At 44.1% G+C, this 20,122-nt stretch overlaps 1 protein-coding gene across 4 annotated transcripts in view; it reads right to left on the bottom strand.

Annotated features, from left to right (window-relative positions):
- Positions 1–20,122, bottom strand: part of BIVM (basic, immunoglobulin-like variable motif containing) — a 117,708-nt gene that overhangs the window by 19,088 nt on the left and 78,498 nt on the right. For 3 of the 4 annotated variants that reach the window (XM_073569483.1, XM_073569484.1, XM_073569482.1), the window contains 6 exons: positions 17,655–17,750; positions 17,451–17,555; positions 16,033–16,127; positions 11,471–11,603; positions 11,271–11,354; positions 751–847 (listed from right to left, as the gene is read on the bottom strand). In XM_073569483.1, coding sequence (XP_073425584.1) covers positions 751–847; positions 11,271–11,354; positions 11,471–11,603; positions 16,033–16,127; positions 17,451–17,555; positions 17,655–17,750 — 610 coding nt within the window. The remainder of the gene's footprint in view (positions 1–750; positions 848–11,270; positions 11,355–11,470; positions 11,604–16,032; positions 16,128–17,450; positions 17,556–17,654; positions 17,751–20,122) is intronic. The other variant, XM_073569485.1, reaches the window with a different exon arrangement.

The following is a 20,122-nucleotide window of genomic DNA, read 5'->3' as shown; positions in this document are numbered from 1 at the left end:
TTCTGCTCAGTCATGATTGTATCCCCATGCATAAAGCTAGGTCCATAAAGGCACGGCTGGGTAATTTTAGTGTGGAAAAACTTAACTACCCCACACAAAGCCCTAATCTTATCCTCATTAAACACCGTTGGGATAAATGGAGATTGCAAACCAGGCCCTCTTGTCTAACACTATTTTCTGACCTCACAAATGCTGTCCTGGATAAATGGGCAAAGTTTTCCATATACACGCATGAAAAACTTGTATAAGGGTATGTGCGCACGACGGCGTACCCACATAGTTTTTGGTTTCTTCCAAGCTGAAGATGCTAGAACAATAGACTGGTCATTCTTTTTAGCCAGTTGACAACTTTCGAAGCCTGAAGTGGATAAAAGAAGTGACAAAAGATGAAACATATGCGTAGCAAGTCGTTTTGACATTGCTGTTTATATATTCATTTTTTTGGCATTTTTTTTTAGTGCTTTTTCAGGTGGGTTTCAGGCGCAATCAACTTGAAAAAGACATCTAGTGCACATACCCTAAAGCCTTTTCAGAAGAGTGAAAGCTGTTTTATCTGCAAAGTAGCAACCAACTATATAGTAATGCCTATGGATCTGGACTGGGATGCCATAAAGTCTCCTTTAGGTTTACTTTGTAGGTGTCCCAATACTTTTTTCCACATAGTGTTTATAAGTATGAAAAATTAATGAAAATCAGTTTGGAGTTGCCCCCAATGCCACAATGTTTGCAAGGCTTAGGATAAAAACCTACCTTTTTTGTTTTCCTGTATTGAAGGCCCCTTTCTGTGTGTCTTATATCAAAGAATTCAGGGTTCTGTGTGTTCAAATCAGTAACAATATCTGCCCACCTGAAACGTAAATGGTAAACTAGTATGTATTGTGGATTGCATGCTGCATTCCAAGGAAATACTGGACATCAAGTCATATGTTCAGAACATTAAACTTTCAGGAGAATTTCTTAGAAAAAATAAAAAGGGAAAGGCGTGGGGCATAACAATAAGAATACAAATTGCAGAACAGTTGCTACGTAAGCTGGTTATGTCCTAGAAGTTGCATGCTAGTAAAAAAACTTTTTCTCAAATAACCTTCCACGACAGCACCACAGGAGGATGTCAACCCACTCTAATAGAGTCCGTTAACACAAAGAGGTCAAATAGCCCCTCCCACATCCTATCTCCAGTGTTTTTCCTGTCCCTATTGGGATGAAGATGTCATACCTGCGGTGCTTTGTGACCGGCGGCAGAGACTGCTATGTACCTGGATAACCCAGGCAGCGGAGAACAACTCTTCTGTGCCTGCAGGTAAAGTTTGATGGTGTTTTGGCTGGGGGACTCCCTGAGCTCACCAGCCTAACTTATCTCCCTCTGTGTGTCGGCATGAGCAGCCAGAGGATACGTCAAACGCTGGGTTCCTCCAGTCGGTGTCACTTCCAGTTGTGTTCCAACATGGAACGCATGTTCAGTGGACTCTTGATTACCGGAAGTGATGTCATATGCCGGGCGCTCTCTTATAACGTCACTTCCGGCTGCGTTCCATGCTGCAACGTATGCTTCTAATGGTATCAGGTTACAAGCAGGATTCAGTGGCAGGATAACTGCCAGTGATTACTGTGCCCCCCACCCCTTGTTTTCACAAATGGACAAGGGGGAGGAGTGTCATCTAATGAGATGAAGGTGCCAGGCCCGGTCACATATATAAGTGGACCGGACAGAAGACATTCTAAGATAGAACCGATCCTTTTGATGTCATGGAGGGTTTATGTTCTTCTCGCTTCAGATCTGCAGAGCCCAGCACTAAACCAGCCCCAGTAAGTTTCCTGGCATTTGTGAGTCCCTCTCCTTGGTGCAGGCTATTATATATAGTAATAATAAATAAACCTGATAGAAACTTGCGCTAATTAAATGTGTCTTGGTTAAATAAAGATATCTTATGAAGAAATCTATTACCTTTACTGAAGCTAAAAACTGGCGAGGCAGGGAAAAAGGTCTTCAGAATGCAGGGTGGATTTCCAGGTCCTTTCCCAATAATACTCCCCGACACAGGTATATAAAAACTTACTGGAGCTAAAGGGTGCTACCTCCTAGCATGCCGCCGTCCCGGCCAGTGACTGGCGCGCAGCTGGAGGTGTATATCGGCAGGCTGTAAGAGTACCAGCCGCCGCTTGCAAAAGCAGGCCTGCAAGGTCCAAAAAAGCTGAAGGACCTTGCGTGACGTCACAGTCACGTGATAGATCACGTGACAGGCAAGAATGCCCTATGGGGCGCTGATGGGGCCAGAAAGCAATGGCAAACCTACGCGTTGCGGAATTCACTGATTCTTTCTTCTGTCGGGGAGTATTATTGGGAAAGGACCTGGAAATCCACCCTGCATTCTGAAGACCTTTTTCCCTGCCTCGCCAGTTTTTAGCTTCAGTAAAGGTAATAGATTTCTTCATAAGATATCTTTATTTAACCAAGACACATTTAATTAGCGCAAGTTTCTATCAGGTTTATTTATTATTATTATTTTATGGAGACAACTTGAGTGGTGTGTTGTCTTATTACTTGCTGCTTTGTGTTCTGTGGGTGTACGCTTGAGCGCCATTGGTATACACATATATTTATTATATATAGTAGCCTGATTTTTCCTTCTCCCCTCTTTTCAGGTGGACAAGGATCCTGCACCAAAGAGTAAAGCAAAAGTTAAAAGCTGTAAATGTGCAATATGTGCCAAGAAGCTTTTATCCTCCCATAGAAAACCACTATGCCAGGGATGTATAGATAAGATTATTTAGGAAGAACAGCCTTCGTTAATGGAGGGATTTAAGGGGATGGTTCGCCAGAAGATCCAATCTTTTCTGGCCTCGTTTTCCCACATTCGGGATACCTTCAAAGGCTAAGAAAATGAAAATTATCCTAGAGTTAGACTCAGATTCCCGTGGGGTAGCACGATGGCTCAGTGGATAGCACTGCAGCTTTGCAGAGCTGGAGTCCTGGGTTCCAAGGACAACATCTGCAAGGAGTTTGTTTGTTCTCCCCGTGTTTGCGTGGGTTTCCTCCGAGTTCTCCGTGTCATGATCCATTTCGCTTTGACCCGTCCTGGTTAGACTAGGGGTTAATTGTGCTGCCTCTCTCTGGCAGCAGGAGGCTATTTAGTGCTCACTGGACCTGGGTCCGGTGTCAGTTTTACTCCTGCCCTCGGCTGAGTTAAGTGACCTCTTGTATACGTGTGCCTTGTGCCTGATATCTTGCTTGCTTGTTCGGTTGTGATCTGGTTCTGTCCCTGTTACGAGTTCTGCCTGACCCTCTTGTACTGCGCTACCTCTCGTGTATGACTCTCTGCTTGTGACCCGACTTCTCTGCTTGTCCCCTTGGTACCACGTCGCCCTCTTGTGTATGACCTTTGGCTCTGTCTGACTACCCGTCTGTTCGTCCCTCCTGTACCTCGTTCGCCCGTACTGTGTGTGACCTCTGTTTTGCCTGACTCTGAGTTGTTGTATGGTGTCCTGTCCTATCTGAATACAGGACACTAAGCCCCGCCCCCTTGCAGTCACATGACCATAGGTCCCGTGCACATTATTCAGTTTTAGTGTCCGCAGGTCCTTTGCCTCTTTACCTTCCAGTGCTGACTGGACCCTGACATTATTATCCTGAAGCACGCATGGCCACCTCTGCTGCACACTCCACAGGTATCTTTTAGCACTGCTTCTGTTCTCAGGACACACGCACTGGCTCTAGGAGCGAGTGTAGTGCGGTGTCTCTGACATTATAACTGACCCATACCATTTTTTTTTCTCTGCTCCCATTCACCTGTGTTTGTGATGGATCCTGTGCACGCTCTTTCTGAGCAGGTTAAGCATCTGACGCAGATGTCTCAGAAACTCTTTGGAGAACAAAGAGTCCTGGCTCAGTCTCAGCAGCTGATCGCTGACACTGTGCAGGGGGTTCTTTCATTGGGGGATCGGGATGTTACATTAATTTCCCCTGAGTCTCCAGTGAAGTTACCAGATACCTTTTCTGGAGATAAAAATGACTTCAGAGTGTTCAAGGAGGGCTGTAAGCTTTTTTTTTTCCTTAAGACCACACTCTTCTGGGGATGAAAGTCAGAGAGTGGAGGTCATTATGTCTCTGTTAAGGGGAGCCCCCCAAGCTTGGGCTTTCTCCCTTCCTACCACGGCCCCTGAGCGTATGACTGTGGATGCATTTTTTGAGGCCCTGGGGCATATTTATGATGAGCCTGATCGGGTGCGTATGGCTGAGGACAGGCTGATGAATGTTTGCCAGGGGAAACACTCAGCCGAGTGGTTTTGCTCAGAGTTCAGACGCTGGGCTGCTGAGGTCTGCTGGAACGACGCTGCTCTCCGGGGGTTGTTCCGCAGAGGCCTGTCTGAGCATCTGAAAGACGCCTTGGCTCTCCACCCCCCACCTGATGCCCTGGAGGAAGCTATGACACAGGCCGTCCGAATGGATCGCAGGTTACGGGCAAGGGGAGTGATACAAACCAAGACATCATTGTTCTCCCAAGGAAGGGGAGCCAGTTCTTCACTGAAAATCACGGCGATGGGAACCATCAACCGTAAGGAGGAAGAAAGGAGGCAACGGCACGTGAGAAAATGCTGTGTTCACAGTGGCGAGTCTGGACATGGGAAAAAGGATTGCCCCTCCCGGCCACTAACCAACAAACGACTGAGCCCGGGTGATTATCGTGGAGGTCACCCAGGCTCTCAGGTACCCTTTTCTGCATTTTCTAAAATGTCATTCCAAGTGGAACTTTGTTGTGGGGGTGTCTCCACATCCACAACTGCCTTCGTGGATTGCGGTTCATCATTGAACTTTATTGACTCTGACTTGGTGGCCAGGTGTAAGTTAGGGACAGTTAGGTTGGAGACTCCGATTCACCTTGTTGCTATTGACAAAACACCACTGGGTAAGAATGACATTGTGTTTTGTACTGAAGAGTTTCTCCTTAAAGTGAGTTCCTTACATCAGGAACGTATTTCATGTTTTGTAATGAACAACCTGCCTGCGGGACTGGTGTTGGGGTTCCCCTGGTTACAGCTGCATAATCCTGTGATTAATTGGGAATCTCGGGATATTGTTAAATGGGGTCCCTATTGCTCTGAGAAATGTCTTGTTTCTGTGTCTGTGTCGTCCGTGGGTCTAGAAGGCATTCCGGAGTGCCTGATAGATTATACTGACGTTTTCTCCGAAAAAGAGGCTGAGGTTTTACCACCACACCGCCCATTTGATTGTGCCATTGACCTGGTTCCAGGTGCTAAATTGCCCAAAGCCCGCCTGTATAACCTCTCGGGTCCGGAACGGGCTGCGATGAAGGAATATATTTCTGAGAGCCTCCGTAAGGGACATATTCGTCCTTCTGCTTCTCCTGTGGCGGCAGGGTTCTTTTTTGTAAAAAAAAAAAAAGACGGTGGTTTGCGCCCATGCCTCGATTTTCGTGAGTTAAATAAAATAACTGTGAGGAATACTTATCCCCTTCCACTTATTCCTGATTTATACAATCAGTTGTCCGGAGCTAAGTGGTTTTCGAAATTAGACCTACGGGGAGCGTATAACCTTATCCGAGTCCGGGATGGAGATGAATGGAAGACCGCCTTTCTCACTACTGAAGGGTTGTTTGAAAATTTGGTCATGCCCTTCGGCCTGACCAACGCTCCAGCGGTCTTCCAAAATTTCATAAATCATGTGTTCTCCGATTTGATTGGACGTTTTATGGTGGTGTATTTGGATGACATTTTAATCTACTCGCCTGATAAACAGACTCACATTGGTCATGTTCGGGCAGTTCTCCAAAGGCTCAGGGAGAACTGTCTGTTTGCTAAACTTGAAAAATGTTTATTTTTTGTTCAGGAACTGTCCTTTCTGGGGTTCATCGTGTCTGCTGAAGGGTATCGCATGGATCCTAATAAGGTGCAGGCCATTCTCGAGTGGGTTCAACCGTGTGATTTGAAGGGTCTGCAACGTTTCCTAGGGTTCGCTAATTATTATCGGAAATTTATAAGGGGGTTCTCACAGGTGGTTAAACCCCTCACAGACATGACTCAAAAGGGGGCCGATATCAAGAATTGGTCAACCGCAGCGGTAGCGGCATTTCAGTTTTTGAAAAAATGTTTCATGTCGGCCCCGGTTCTTATCCAACCGGACCCCTCTGAACAATTTATTGTTGAGGTAGACGCCTCAGAGGTGGGGGTGGGGGCGGTATTGTCCCAGGGACCCGCCACTTTGACCAATTTAAGACCTTGCGCCTTTTTCTCAAAGAAGTTCTCTCCGGCAGAGAGAAACTATGATGTGGGGAATCGGGAACTTCTGGCCGTAAAATTGGCTTTTGCAGAATGGAGGCATTTTTTGGAGGGGGCTGTCCATCCTATAACAGTAATCACGGACCACAAAAACCTAGCTTACATCGAGTCTGCTAAAAGGTTGACTCCCAGACAGGCTAGATGGTCACTTTTTTTTTCTCGATTCAACTTCTCGATCACTTTCCGACCAGGATCCAAGAATATCAGAGCGGATGCGTTGTCACGCAGTCTAGATCCGGTGTCCCCCCCGGAACCTCCATCCTCCATTCTTCAGCCTGGGGTGGTGGTGGCAGAGGTTTCTAATGTGTTGGAACGAGAGATTCGAGAAGCCCAGGCTCTTGCACCTCCAGCTAAGCCGGTGGATAAACTTTATGTGCCAGCTCAGTTTCGTCTCAAGGTCCTCCAGGAGTTCCATGACTCAGTTCTGGGTGGACATCCAGGGATCTCAGCGACCCGGAAGGCCATTGCTAGAATGTTCTGGTGGTCTTCTTTAGCCTCTGATGTTGGGGAGTATGTGTCTGCGTGTGAGGTTTGTGCCCGTGCGAAAACTCCCCATAACCGGCCGGCCGGGGAATTGGTACCACTGCCAATTCCTGAGAGACCATGGACTCATTTGTCCATGGATTTCATCACCAACCTTCCCCCTTCCAAGGGTAATACCGTGGTCTGGGTCGTAGTGGACAGGTTTAGTAAGCAGGCACATTTTGTACCTTTGGCAGCTCTACCTAATGCGGAAACATTGTCCAGATTGTTTGTGGAGCATGTGGTGCGGTTGCATGGGGTACCCCTGAATGTGGTGTCTGATAGGGGAGTGCAATTTGTGTCCAGATTTTGGAGAGCTTTTTGTAGGAGGTTGGGTATTGGTCTGTCCTTTTCATCCGCCTACCATCCAGAGACTAATGGGCAGACTGAGCAGACCAATCAGTCTCTGGAGCAAATTCTGCGTTGTTTGACCTCAGCCCGACAGGATGATTGGTGTTCTGTGTTACCATTGGCTGAGTTTGCTTTTAACAACCGCACTAACCAGTCTACGGGTACATCTCCTTTTTTTTGCAATTATGGGTTTCATCCTCATTTTGGAGAATTTTCCCGCTTGAATTCTGGGTGTCCTGGGGCGGACGAGTCGATCCAGCGGTTGGGGGAGGTATGGCGGGAGGTCCAGAATAACATTACGAAGGCCCAGGACAAATTTAAATTTTTTGCGGACAAAAAACGATCCGTGGGTCCAGTGTTTCAGGTTGGGGATAAGGTATGGTTATCCACCAAAAATATAAGGCTCAAGGTCCCCTCTGCGAAGCTTGGACCCAAGTTTATAGGTCCCTATGTAATTACCGAAGCAGTTAACCCGGTGGCTTTTCGGTTGCAGCTCCCGCCATCTCTGCGGATCCCAAATGTTTTCCATAAGGCCCTTTTGAAACCTGTGAGATCCAGTGGGGAGGGATCATCATCTTCCCCGACACCGGTTCTGGTAGATGGGCAGGCTGAGTATGAGGTGGAACGAATTGTCGACTCCAGGTTGGTCCGTCGCGCCCTTCAGTATTTGATACATTGGAAGGGCTACGGTCCTGAGGAACGCTCGTGGGTTCCTGCTCGATCAGTTCATGCGGATCGGTTGATCCGAGCCTTTCACGCCAAGTACCCTGAGAGACCTGGGGGTCCGGTGGCCCCCCATTGAGAGGAGGGTACTGTCATGATCCAGGACGGGATTTCGCTTTGACCCGTCCTGGTTAGACTAGGGGTTAATTGTGCTGCCTCTCTCTGGCAGCAGGAGGCTATTTAGTGCTCACTGGACCTGGGTCCGGTGTCAGTTATACTACTGCCCTCGGCTGGGTTAAGTGACCTCTTGTATACGTGTGCCTTGTGCCTGATATCTTGCTTGCTTGTTCGGTTGTGATCTGGTTCTGTCCCTGTTACGAGTTCTGCCTGACCCTCTTGTACTGCGCTACCTCTCGTGTATGACTCTCTGCTTGTGACCCGACTTCTCTCTGCTCGTCCCCTTGGTACCACGTCGCCATCTTGTGTATGACCTTTGGCTATGTCTGACTACCCGTCTGTTCGTCCCTCCTGTGCCTCGTTCGCCCATACTGTGTGTGACCACTGTTTTGCCTGACTCTGAGTTGTTGTATGGTATCCTGTCCAATCTGAATAAAGGACGCTAAGCCCCGCCCCCTTGCAGTCACATGACCATAGGTCCCGTGCACATTATTCAGTTTTAGTGTCCGCAGGTCCTTTGCATCTTTACCTTCCAGCGCTGACTGGACCCTGACACTATTATCCTGAAGCACGCATGGCCACCTCTGCTGCACACTCCACAGGTATCTTTTAGCACTGCTTCTGTTCTCAGGGCACACGCACTGGCTCTAGGAGCGAGTGTAGTGCGGTGTCTCTGACACTCCGGTTTCCTCCCACATTCCAAATAAGGAATCTAGATTGTGAGCCCCATCGGGGACAGTGATGATAATGTGTGCAAATTATAAAGCGCTGCGGAATATGTTAGCGCTATATAAAAATAAAGATTATTATTATTTATTATTATTCCCAGGAGGATCACTTGTCTATGCCGGAAAAACTACTGGAAGAGGGAGAATTAGCCATAATCACAGACGTAGCCCAGGAGAAAAAAAAAAATATTTTTCCTTCTAAGACATGGAAGAACTGTGGTAAGAATCCCTGAACAGAAAGATTCTGGTGCCTGGCTGAGTAAAATACTCTGACCTGCCAAAATCCAGCTAATGATAAAGAGGAAGAGTTCCATTCTTAAACGTGTGAAAAGTAGTTCATCACTACCCTCAACAAAAAAAATCTTGGCGGGATAAGAATCTTTTTATCCAGTACTATGACCAAAATAAAGGGAAGAAGACATCAGAAAGCAATTTGTGAGACATAGAAAAAACAGAATCTCTCACCCCCGAAAAGACTTACGGCTCACTCCAATAGGGCGTGTCTGTCTCCTGGGCTGAAAACTCAAGTGGTTCCATAGAGCAGATCTACGGAGCCGCTACCTTGTCCTCGGTCTATATCTTCTCCAAACATTATAGACTAGACTTAACATCCATCAAAGATTTAACCTTTGGAAGAAAAGTTCTCCAGGCTATTGTCCATCCATAACATTAGCTGTTGGTATTTCTCCTGTGATGCTGTTATGGAGGGTTATTTGAGAAAATAGAATTAGACTCACTGGTAATTGGGTTTCTAAGAACTCTTCATGACAAAAAGAGTAATTCCCGCTCTCATTATTTATTGTATTACTTTAAATCCAGTGATAAATAGGATTACACTGGAAAGAGGATGTGGGAACTACTTGACCTCTATTTGTTTCCTGTCCCTATTAGGGTTGGGTGATATCCTGATATCCTCCTGTGGTGCTGTCGTGGATGGTTCTTAGAAACTGAATAACCAGTAAGTCTAATTCTATTATTTTGTACAGCATAAACTAGTATTACTTAACAAAGCTACTGGAGAAGGGGGCAGTACTTTAATCTGGCCCATAATCTGCCTTTAATGTGAGCCCCATCGGGGACAGTGATGATAATGAGTGCAAACTGTAAAGCGCTGCCAAATATGTTAGTGCTATATAAAAATAAAGATTATTATTATCTACAGATCTATCTAGATGAAATTAATTCTTTATTAGTGAGTATGTATCTGTGGCGCCCCTGAGGCTTCAGTCGCCACAGAGGTACTGCACCTCCTAAGGTGTGGTACCCCACCATCCAGGTAGGGTGGGAACTCCCTTTCACATTCCAACACCTGCACCCCCACACAAAGGATAGTTCAGCAGGGACCCATCCATGCTTTATGCTGGAAAGGTCATAGGGTGCCTTTTGTGGTCCCTGGCTTCGTAACACGAGAGGTGCTGGGGAGGCGGGTGGAGTTAGCTATAAAAGAGAGGGAAGGTGTAGGATTTCAAGTCAGTCAGTCGGGTAAGTCTGACAGAAGATCAGTGGAGTAGGAAGTCACTCAGACAGGTGTGAGGATCCCTGGAAGAGGGATGGAGGAAGGAGTGCTGCAGTTGCCTCAGTTACCTGAGCCAGCTGGCACGGGAAGGAAGAGAAGGAGAAAGAGACGCAGACGGGAGACTACAGATTCCATAAGAGAGAGAGAACAGATCGGAACGAAGGAGAATAGAAGGACGGTGGGAAGCAGGTTGAGAAAGAGAGAGAACCCTTCCAGTCCAGAGCGCAAAGGCCAGGGCCCGGTCCCCGAGGTTGATTGGATCTTTATGTCCGGCAACAGACACCGGAGGAGTAGTGAGCCACTAACGCCTTACTCCCATCATAGACTTGGGACACAACAGCAACTGGATAGTGAGCCGGGATGCAGAGAGGAGTCCCCGAAGCAGGCTACAGCTGTCTGTCATACAAGTGGAGACTAGGAACACCTAGAGAGAGGCATTCCAGGGTAACTAAGTACTGGAGTGCTTCGCACCTAAAGGCGCATTGGAGGAGTCGTTCAGTAAGGTACATATTGGCGGAGTGTGGAGGGGAGAATCCTATCCTGCCTGGAGGTTGGCTGGGGCCCTGATCTGAAGAACACAGTGCGGAGGCAGGCCGTTGTGTGAACTGCAGACAGTGAGTAAAGCTTTGGAAACGTATACTCTGGTGTCCTCCAGTTATTCCAGCACCGCTACATCTGGGTAACAACATCTATACCATTCTGCGCCTCTCCTCGTCCATTGCACCTACACTGCCCTGGGACTACAGTTCCGCCTGTGGGGAGCTTTACCATCTAAGCTGCGCATACCATCAGTCCCAGAGGATCTGCCCGCAGCGTCGGCCTGACATCACACTTGTCGAGCACCACAGGTGTGTCACGAACTATTCCAATAAACTTTAACACCATTAACATTACCGCCATTGATATTGGGGGACCAGGGCCACGGACCGGGTCACCGCTGCTGTGACACATTCCCCCTGACACCGGCCCGGTACCGAGTATCCCGCTGCCCTGGGTGTAAGGGGCGACCCATATCATACTTTTTACAGTGAATAGTTGGATGCTTCCTGCTCGGCTCTCCAATTAATATCCAATATTCTACTTCATGTTGGAATAGCTGTCCCCTAAAATGCAAGTAAATACTATTAAGGCATGTACAGCAGAACTACAGTATAGTGACATCCAAATGGATATTTACATCCACAGCTTTATTGCAGCAGCTATCATTATGGACACCCACCTGTACGCTTTGCAGGCTTTTACTGGAGTAGCTTCGAATCCGATAGGGCAAAAATAATGATTCTGGCAGTGGTAAATATAGGCCATGGAATCATCTTTCAAGCCCTGAGTTAACTTTGACAACGCACCAACCGCTGAAATCACAAATTGAAAACCAGGTCAGAATGGCATGTTTTAATTAATGCAATGCAAAAATCAAGTCACGAATAACAGAAAGTGTTTGTCTAAATGTGCATGAAAAATATGCATATTTTATAGAATTTAAACTTCTGCCACAGAGCTGTAAACTTAGTATAAAAATATGCCTGGAAATAAAATGCTGGACTTTGTCCCCTTCTCTCAAGTTGGCAATATTTCTACTGAGTCATTTAATGATTTATTTTTGAGAGAGCTGAGCTGTAGCCAATATGAAGTCCAATAGCTTTCCTGCTCATAGTTGTCACCAAGTTTTCCAGAAACCTAAATGGCAAGTCTTATGCATAATGCATTATTAGCAGGAAAGCAGAGAATGGAGCTGATCAGCAGAACCCGAGAAGAGTGCCATGGAGCTGTACACGCTGTATACAACCAGCAGCAGATTGGCAGGGTACCGAGTGTTGCCCCCACCAACTGATAGTGATGATTTAGCCGAATGATAGGTCATCAATAAATATGTAGTGGAAAACCCCGTTAAATCAGTTTTCACACTATAGTAAGTGATGGCATATTGCTAAAAAAATTTTTTTATATATATAAATACCGTATATACTCGAGTATAAGTTGACCAGAGTATAAGAGGCACGTAATTTTACCACAAAAAACTAAGAGAACGTATTGACTCGAGTATAAGCCGGGTATGCATTGTTCCCTCATCCCTATCCTGGTATACATGGCCCCCTAATCCCTATCCTGGTGTGCATGGCTCCCTCATCTCTATTCTTGTATGCATGGCTCTTCATCCTTCTTCATCCCTATCCTTGTATGCATATGCTTCTCATCCCTGTCCTGGTATGCATGGCTACTCATCCCTATCCTTGTATGCATGGCTCCTCATCCCTATCCTTGTATGCATATGCTTCTCATCCCTGTCCTGGTATGCATGGCTACTCATCCCTATCCTTGTATGCATGGCTCCTCATCCCTATCCTTGTATGCATGGCTCCTCATCCCTATCCTTGTATGCATGGCTCCTCATCCCTATCCTTGTATGCATGGCTCCTCATCCCTATCCTTGTATGAATGGCTCCTCATCCCTATCCTTGTATGATTGGCCCCCATCCCCATCTTGGTATGCATGGCTCTTCATTCCTATCCTTGTATGCATGGCCCACTCATCCCTATCCTTGTATGATTGGCCTCCATCTCCATCCTTGTATGCATGGCTCCTCATCCCTATCCTTGTATGCATGACTCCTCATCCCTATCCTGGTATGCATGGCCTCCTCATCCCTATCCTTGTGTGCATGACTCCTCATCCCTATCCTGGTCTGCATGGCCCCCTCATCCCTATCCTTGTATGACTGGCCCCCCATTCCGGTATATATGGGCCCCCATCAAAAAACATTTATAAAAAACCATTATACTTACTTACTATACTTACTTTCCTGCGCTCCCTCGCAGCATCTTGTTCTTTTGCCAGCAGCTGCTTTATGCTTGTTGGCAGCACTTGACAGTGACGTAATGCGCTGCTTACAAGCAGAGGACAGCTGCCGAAAGACTCACTGCGCCCCACGGCTTATTCTCGAGTATATACGGTATATAAAAGAGCACTTTTTACAGTGAAATTTTTCAAAGGACACTACAATGCATTTACAGCATTCACATATGAAGATTAAACCTAGGATTTTCATGTAGAAACATAATGCAAAGGGGCTAAAAATATACATATATATATATATATATATATATATATATATATTTTAATGGTAATGCTGCTTTAAATATAGTCTGTCAGCACAAAATGACTGTTCAAATCAAACCCTGGCACTTGGTGCCCCCTTGTTGTGGCTGTGCAGTATGGTGCAACTTCCTACCTATTAGGCTTCCCCCATCTCCACAGCCCCTTTCTTGATTCACAGTTCTGGCATTACAGGAGCCAGAGAAGGACAGATAGAGAGAAAGAAAACAAGGGGGTGGGAATATGCACTGCAATGTTGGGCCATTTCAAGAGTGCACTAAGCGCTTGTGCTTGGTTTGAACAGTCAGTGTGTGCTGACAGAGTACCTTTAAAGGGGGAGGATTTTCTGGATTCAGAATCTAAAACTTAGTCAAAAGGAACCCGAGGGTGCATATGTGCTAACCGATCTATGGGCAGGAAGTATCAGACACTGGCTGCATGGTTTCAGCCATATACAGCTCTGGCAAAAATTAAGAGACCACTGCAAAATTTTCAGTTTGATTTTCTTTTTTGAGTAAAATGTAAATTTCTCTTTTATTCTATAAACTACTGGCATGTCTTCGAATTTACAAGCACTAAATTTTGTATTTATTTTCAGAAAATGAGAAATCGTCAAAAGAACAAAAAAATGCAGTGCTTGCAGACCTCAAATAATGCTAAGAAAACAAGTTCATAATCATTTAGAAACAACAATACTGTTTTAACTCAGGAAGAGTTCAGAAATCAATATTTTGTGGAATAACCATGATTTTTAATCACAGCTTTCATGCATCTTGGCATGCTTTCCACCAGTCTTTCACACTGCTTTTAGGTGACCTTATGCCACTCCTGGTACAAAAATTTAAGCAGTTCTTCTTTGTTTGATGGCTTGCGACTATCCATCTTTCTCTTGATTACATTCCAGAGGTTATCAATGGGGTTCCGGTCTGGAGAATTTGGCTGGCCATGACAGGGATTTGATGTGGTGGGCCTTCATCCACACATTGATTGACCTAGCTGTGTGACATGGTGCATTGTCCTGCTGGAAAAAAAGTCTTCAGAGTTGGGGAACATTGCCTGAGGAGAAGGCTTGATTCATACATCCTTTGCAAAGATTAACCTGCCCAATTCCAGCCTTGCTGACGCATCCCCAGATCATCACCGATCCTCCACCAAATTTCACAGTGGTTGCAAGACACTGTGGCATGTAAGCCTCTCCAGGTCTCCGTATAACCATTAGATGACCAGGTGTTGGGCAAAGCTGAAAATTAGACTCATCAGAGAAGATTACTTTACTCCAGTCCTCTATGGTCCAATCCTTATGGTCTTTGGCAAACTTCAGCCTGGCTCTCCTTTGCTTCTCATTGATGAAAGGCGTCTTTCTAGCTTTACATGACTTGAGCCCTGCCTCTAGGAGCCTGTTACGAACTGTTCTTGACATGCATTTCACCCCAGCTACCATTTGCCATTCTTTTTAGGACACTTGATGTCATCCTGCGGTTTGCTGAGTGACAGTCGAATAAGATGACGGTCTGTAGCTTTGTTGTCCCCGATGTCTGCTGCTTGACCTTGTTGTAATTGACTGCCGTCTTAGAAATTTTAAGGATGGATGCAACATGACGCTCACTGTATCCCTCTGCTAGTTAACCCAGAATTGAGCCCTTCTTTTCCTCACTCAAGACTTTTCTTTTCAACTCCTTTGGTTAAGTTATTTTTTCATTCCTATTACTTTTGGAATATTACTAGCACTTGTTTTGCCATCCAGCTTGTCCTATTGCAAGAGGATTGTGAACATCACAGTAGGGTTTTTATACTTTCCTTCGTTAACTAAGATTTGGTTCAGGTGATAACCTAATCAGAAGCACATTAGGTAGAATCAGGTGTACTCTGGTTGGAATTCAACTGACACTGGAATGGAATGTCAGACATGTAGAGAAGCTGATTTTTATAAAACTGTGGAGTGGTCTCTTAATTTTTGCCGGAGCTATATGTTTGACTCTGAAACGCTGCGGTATTCAGACAAAAACATGGTATAATAACAACCAAGGACCAAGCTGCATGGGAGCTAATCAGTAAGATGGGTCTTCCTGCCACTGTCCTGGAATGATAAGTCTCTCCCTACATGTGTATACTGGGCAGACCTGTAACTCCACGGCACGGGAGAAGTCGGCGGCTATTGAAAGATGTTTTTCTCTGAAATGCTGCAGCGTTTCAGAGTTTAACATATATGGCTGAAACCATAGGTCGGGCAGCACGTACCCGCTGTCAGGTTCCCTTTAGGATAATGTGTACATTTTTCCTTCAAGGATTTCAAAATCTGCTATTACTTTAGAATGGTGATCTTATTGGTTTAATTAAAAAGGATAAAAATGTTCCCTGATCATGATCCCAGGTATTTGTTTCGCTGATAAGTATACTGTAATATATCATGGTCCTGTATGTATAGCATTTATGTTATAGAAATAAATAACAGAGGTTTCCATTCCATACAGATACACATAAAAAATACATGTTAATGTCTGCGTGCCATAATTTTTCTGCAGTTGAAACAATTATAAAAAACGGAAGTACGGCATTTAAAAACCTGTTGCTTTACTAACTAAGCCATGTCAGCCTGGACACGCTCTTTTATTTTTATTTTTTTTGGGGGGGGTTGTCAATTACTTAAAATAATTTTGGTGCTATTATTTGTTATGCCGCACACTCACCAGATTCTCCTGCAGTTTTATTCTTCCCATGAGGTTTATAAAGGACATAGGAACAACCTTTCACATGAAAATGATCATTGATTTGTCTGAACCATCTGAAAATCAAGGAACAAATATGTTGTTGGGGTAAAATACAATGTGACATATAAGAAGGAATAATATGTTGCTGGCGGATGACTGAAACCCTAAAACCGAACTAAAAGATAAATCCCAGAAGAAAGAGGAACCATAACACCTTCTTTTATATGATTTGTTAAACTCTTGTAGCAAGTAGGAAGTATAGAAAATCCTCTCTTTTGGTGCAGGGGACTCTAATGGTACTGCTAAAAAAGTTGTAATGATATATGAGTAACTAATACAAGGGCAATGCTTTTGTAAAAAAAAATGAAACTTTTGCCATCAGGTCGCTTACATGTTCATTACCTTTACAGCATAAAAGCTCTGCGCTTGCCGTTATTTCCCATTACTACATAGGCTGCTATAATTCCATGGAGTAATGAGCCAGTTGTACCTTTTGACCCCAACGAAGCTCTCTAAATTACAGAAATGATGCAGCACCGGCTGAACGTACATAATTACATTCTCCAATCTTATCATTGATATCCTTGTAGTGGATCAGCCATCACCATACCATTATGGATCACATACTATTGGCGTATATTCCCTATACTGAATCCCAAGTAAATCATTAGGGGACTAATAGGTAAGACACAAACTTCAGCTGTGGCCAAATCAGGGACAGTAGAGGATCTCTGGAACAGCACAATTCAGGTATGAGAAAGTGTGGAGGTGCAGATATCAGCAACTCTAGACAAGGGCTACATTCTTATGGTTTCCTCAGAAGAACTCTTCTCGGGTTTATGTTAGACTCCATTCATATCTACATAATAGTTTCCATTAATAACGGAAACCACAGCGCAGTGCTGAATTCTTTATGAGATGGATACCAACAGCGCCCTACAAATCCTATTGACTGGGGTCAATATTGTTCTGCACAGGTGTCCTTCTTTTTGATGGAATCATTGACAGCGGCTCAAAATAATTGCAGCTATAAATATAGCCTTAAAATGAGAACGGTGGTCATCTCCTGCCCTAATGGGAGTACGATAGTTCTGCCCCATACGGCATCATGTTAGCACATTGCCTCTTTACATGGGGGCTGCCGATTACAATGATTTTTATGCCCGGCATACACTATACAATGACCAGATGAACTAGAGTTTCAACATCAGATGATCACTGCCATGCTAACACAGGCTGATAATTCTCAGATTGTCAGCTGATCTACATGCATCTTGTGCAAGATTAGGTGAAACGCTTTACAACTGACCCTAAAACTGATTGACCTGATAGTTACTTTTAGCAGAAGATTACTTGATTTCTATTATGTAGGAGGAAACACTACTGGAACGACTTACCTCATCAAGGTTGTATTCCCAGTAAAAGGACCAAAACGAATTTCTTCAAAAGGTGGCTGGAAACCCAGAATATGTAAAGCTTCTTCTTGAGTCAGGGGTGGAAGACTTTGGAAAATATAAAATAAGACACTTCATAAGAATTTATAGTTAAAGTTGGCCTACTTGTGATCTACCCCATGCGATAACAATATTCATCTACAGTACCTTCCTGATCCCAGAGTGCTGTACAGAAAGTTCCAGCAGGATACCAAGGAAGAGATACCACAAGATGTCTTATACTGGGGTCGACTGATACAGTACCTTGTAGACAAGAAGAAGACCTATTTCTAAATGTACACACACAAATAAGTGCAACAGACATACTGTAAATGCGTATTGCTGATCTATGCTGCATTCAATGGCCATTGCCTGGAGAAACAAAGTAACAGAAGACAAGATTTCATAATTGTATTGTCAACTTTATGAAGAAAATCATTGTGGCGACATTATCAGAAAATGAGAACACTGAGTTACATATATTCCAGTATAGAATGATGTATGACAAGTAACAGTATCAGACATAAGAATTCACTAGTCTCCCATTTGTGAATCTTAATGCGGCTCTGACCCAGGGATATGTCACGGATACATTTGACTACAACTTTTGAATCAACAGTAACCTTAAATCACCAACTAATGAGCAACTTTACATTGAATTCTAATTATTTATTATCCACCCCTTATAGCTCGAGTATATGCCGCAGCTCAGATTGTACAGATTCCTACAGATTGTAAAATTTCACATTGGTCCTTATTCCTAATGGGGCTGATATTCTACTTTGACCTATTCAAGACACACATTAGGGACCGATTTCATAACATTTCAATTGACTTCTTGTTATAGTTTTTGGACTACTACAGATAAAGACACACCAACAACAGGCACTGTCCATACTTTCAAGAGAGACCCCCAGTCACATGAACTTTCTATTCTCCACAATGGTGGTGCTTAACCATTTTTGTGGAAACAAGCTATCCACAAAAATATAAAGACTATGACGCTCGCCGATCAGCGATTTCTTCTTTATTACCATTACACCGAACAGAACACACTAGTAAAGCAGGGAGAGCGCTGCACAGAGGACTGTTTTGCCCTATCTTGTGCTACTAGTAATGAGAATAGTAATTACAGCACTCACGTGGATGATGCCCAAGTAGGATCCTATCTCATACAAATCTTGGAGAAAACTTGGCACTCAGGTAAATGTTGTAAGAAGATAATTTTATCGTGTGCAGGGAATACAAAAATAAAGAAGACATTTCAGTCATGTAATTACTTTCATCAGTCAGACTGCATACAAAGAACAAAAAATATATATGGCTATTTTGTGAAGTGCACCAGTCCCTCCTGCAGCAAAACATGATGCTGCCACGTTTTTAGGTTGGTGTTCTTTGGCTTCCAAGCTTCTCCCTTTATCCTCCAAATGAGAAGATGGTCATTATACCCAAAAAGTTCAATTTTAGTTTCATTAGATCACAGGACATGTCTCCAAAGAGTAAGGTCTTTCTTCCTGTGTGCATTTGCAAACATTAATCTTGCTTTATTAATCTTGCTTTTTTATGTTTGTTTTGGAATAATGGCTTCTTCCTGGCAGAGTGGCCTTTCAGCCCATGTTGATACAGTTCTCTTTTCACTGTGAATATTGACACAATATTTCCAGCTTCCGCCATCATCTTCACAAGGTCTTTTGCTTTTGTTCTTGGATTCATATGCACAAGTCGGACCAAGGCACGTTCATCTCTGGGACACAGAATCCATCTCCTTCCTGAGCCGTATGATGGCTGGACATTCCACTCTTGTTTGTAGGAAGTATAGAAAAGGGAAGGTCAGCTCACCTAGTCTTAGTAACTGTCCATAGTCTCCATGCGCACGGACCCGCCTGGATCACGGCGTTGTCAGAAGCAAAAGCAAGAGGAAAGGATCTCCAGCGCTGGATCAATATTGAAAATTTAAACATTTATTTAAAAAAATTAAAACAAAATAGAAAAAAAGTATACAATATTAATGGACATAGAAGCAGATGGGGTCTCAGGTGAATTAAACCAATGCGTTTCGACCTAACTGGTCTTATTCATGGTTCATGAATAAGACCAGTTAGGTCGAAACGCATTGGTTTAATCCACCTGAGACCCCATCTGCTTCTATGTCCATTAATTTTGTGTATTTTTTTTCTATTTTGTTTTAATTTTTTTAAATGTTTAAATTTTAAATATTGATCCAACGCTCAAGATCCTTTCTTCATACTCTTGTTTGTACTTGCGTATAATTGTTTGTACAGATGAACGAGGCACCTTCAGTTATCTTGAAATTGTACCCAAGGAGGAGCCAGACCTGTGCAAGTTCACAATTCTCTTCCTGCATTAAAATACATCCACAGGTGTGTCTCTAATTAACTCAGATGTTGCAAAAGAACTCAAAAAAGCTTCCAAACACACGACATCATCATATGTGCAGTCTAGAATTGCTTAAAGGCGTAGTAATCTTAGTGCATGTAAACTTTTGACTTTGCAGTAAGTAATAAAAATGCCTTAAAGCATTTACTCTCTCATTATTCTGGCATTTGGCAAATATTAATAATTATGGTAATCCTAATTGACCTAAAATGAGAAATGTTTATTCTGATTTCATTTCA

Source organism: Dendrobates tinctorius, unplaced genomic scaffold, assembly GCF_039654945.1.
Source record: "Dendrobates tinctorius isolate UK_male_01 unplaced genomic scaffold, ASM3965494v1 ptg000026l, whole genome shotgun sequence".
Classification (NCBI taxonomy): domain Eukaryota; kingdom Metazoa; phylum Chordata; class Amphibia; order Anura; family Dendrobatidae; genus Dendrobates; species Dendrobates tinctorius.
Note: the sequence above shows the minus strand (reverse complement) of the source record. Positions and strands in the feature narration are given on the sequence as shown.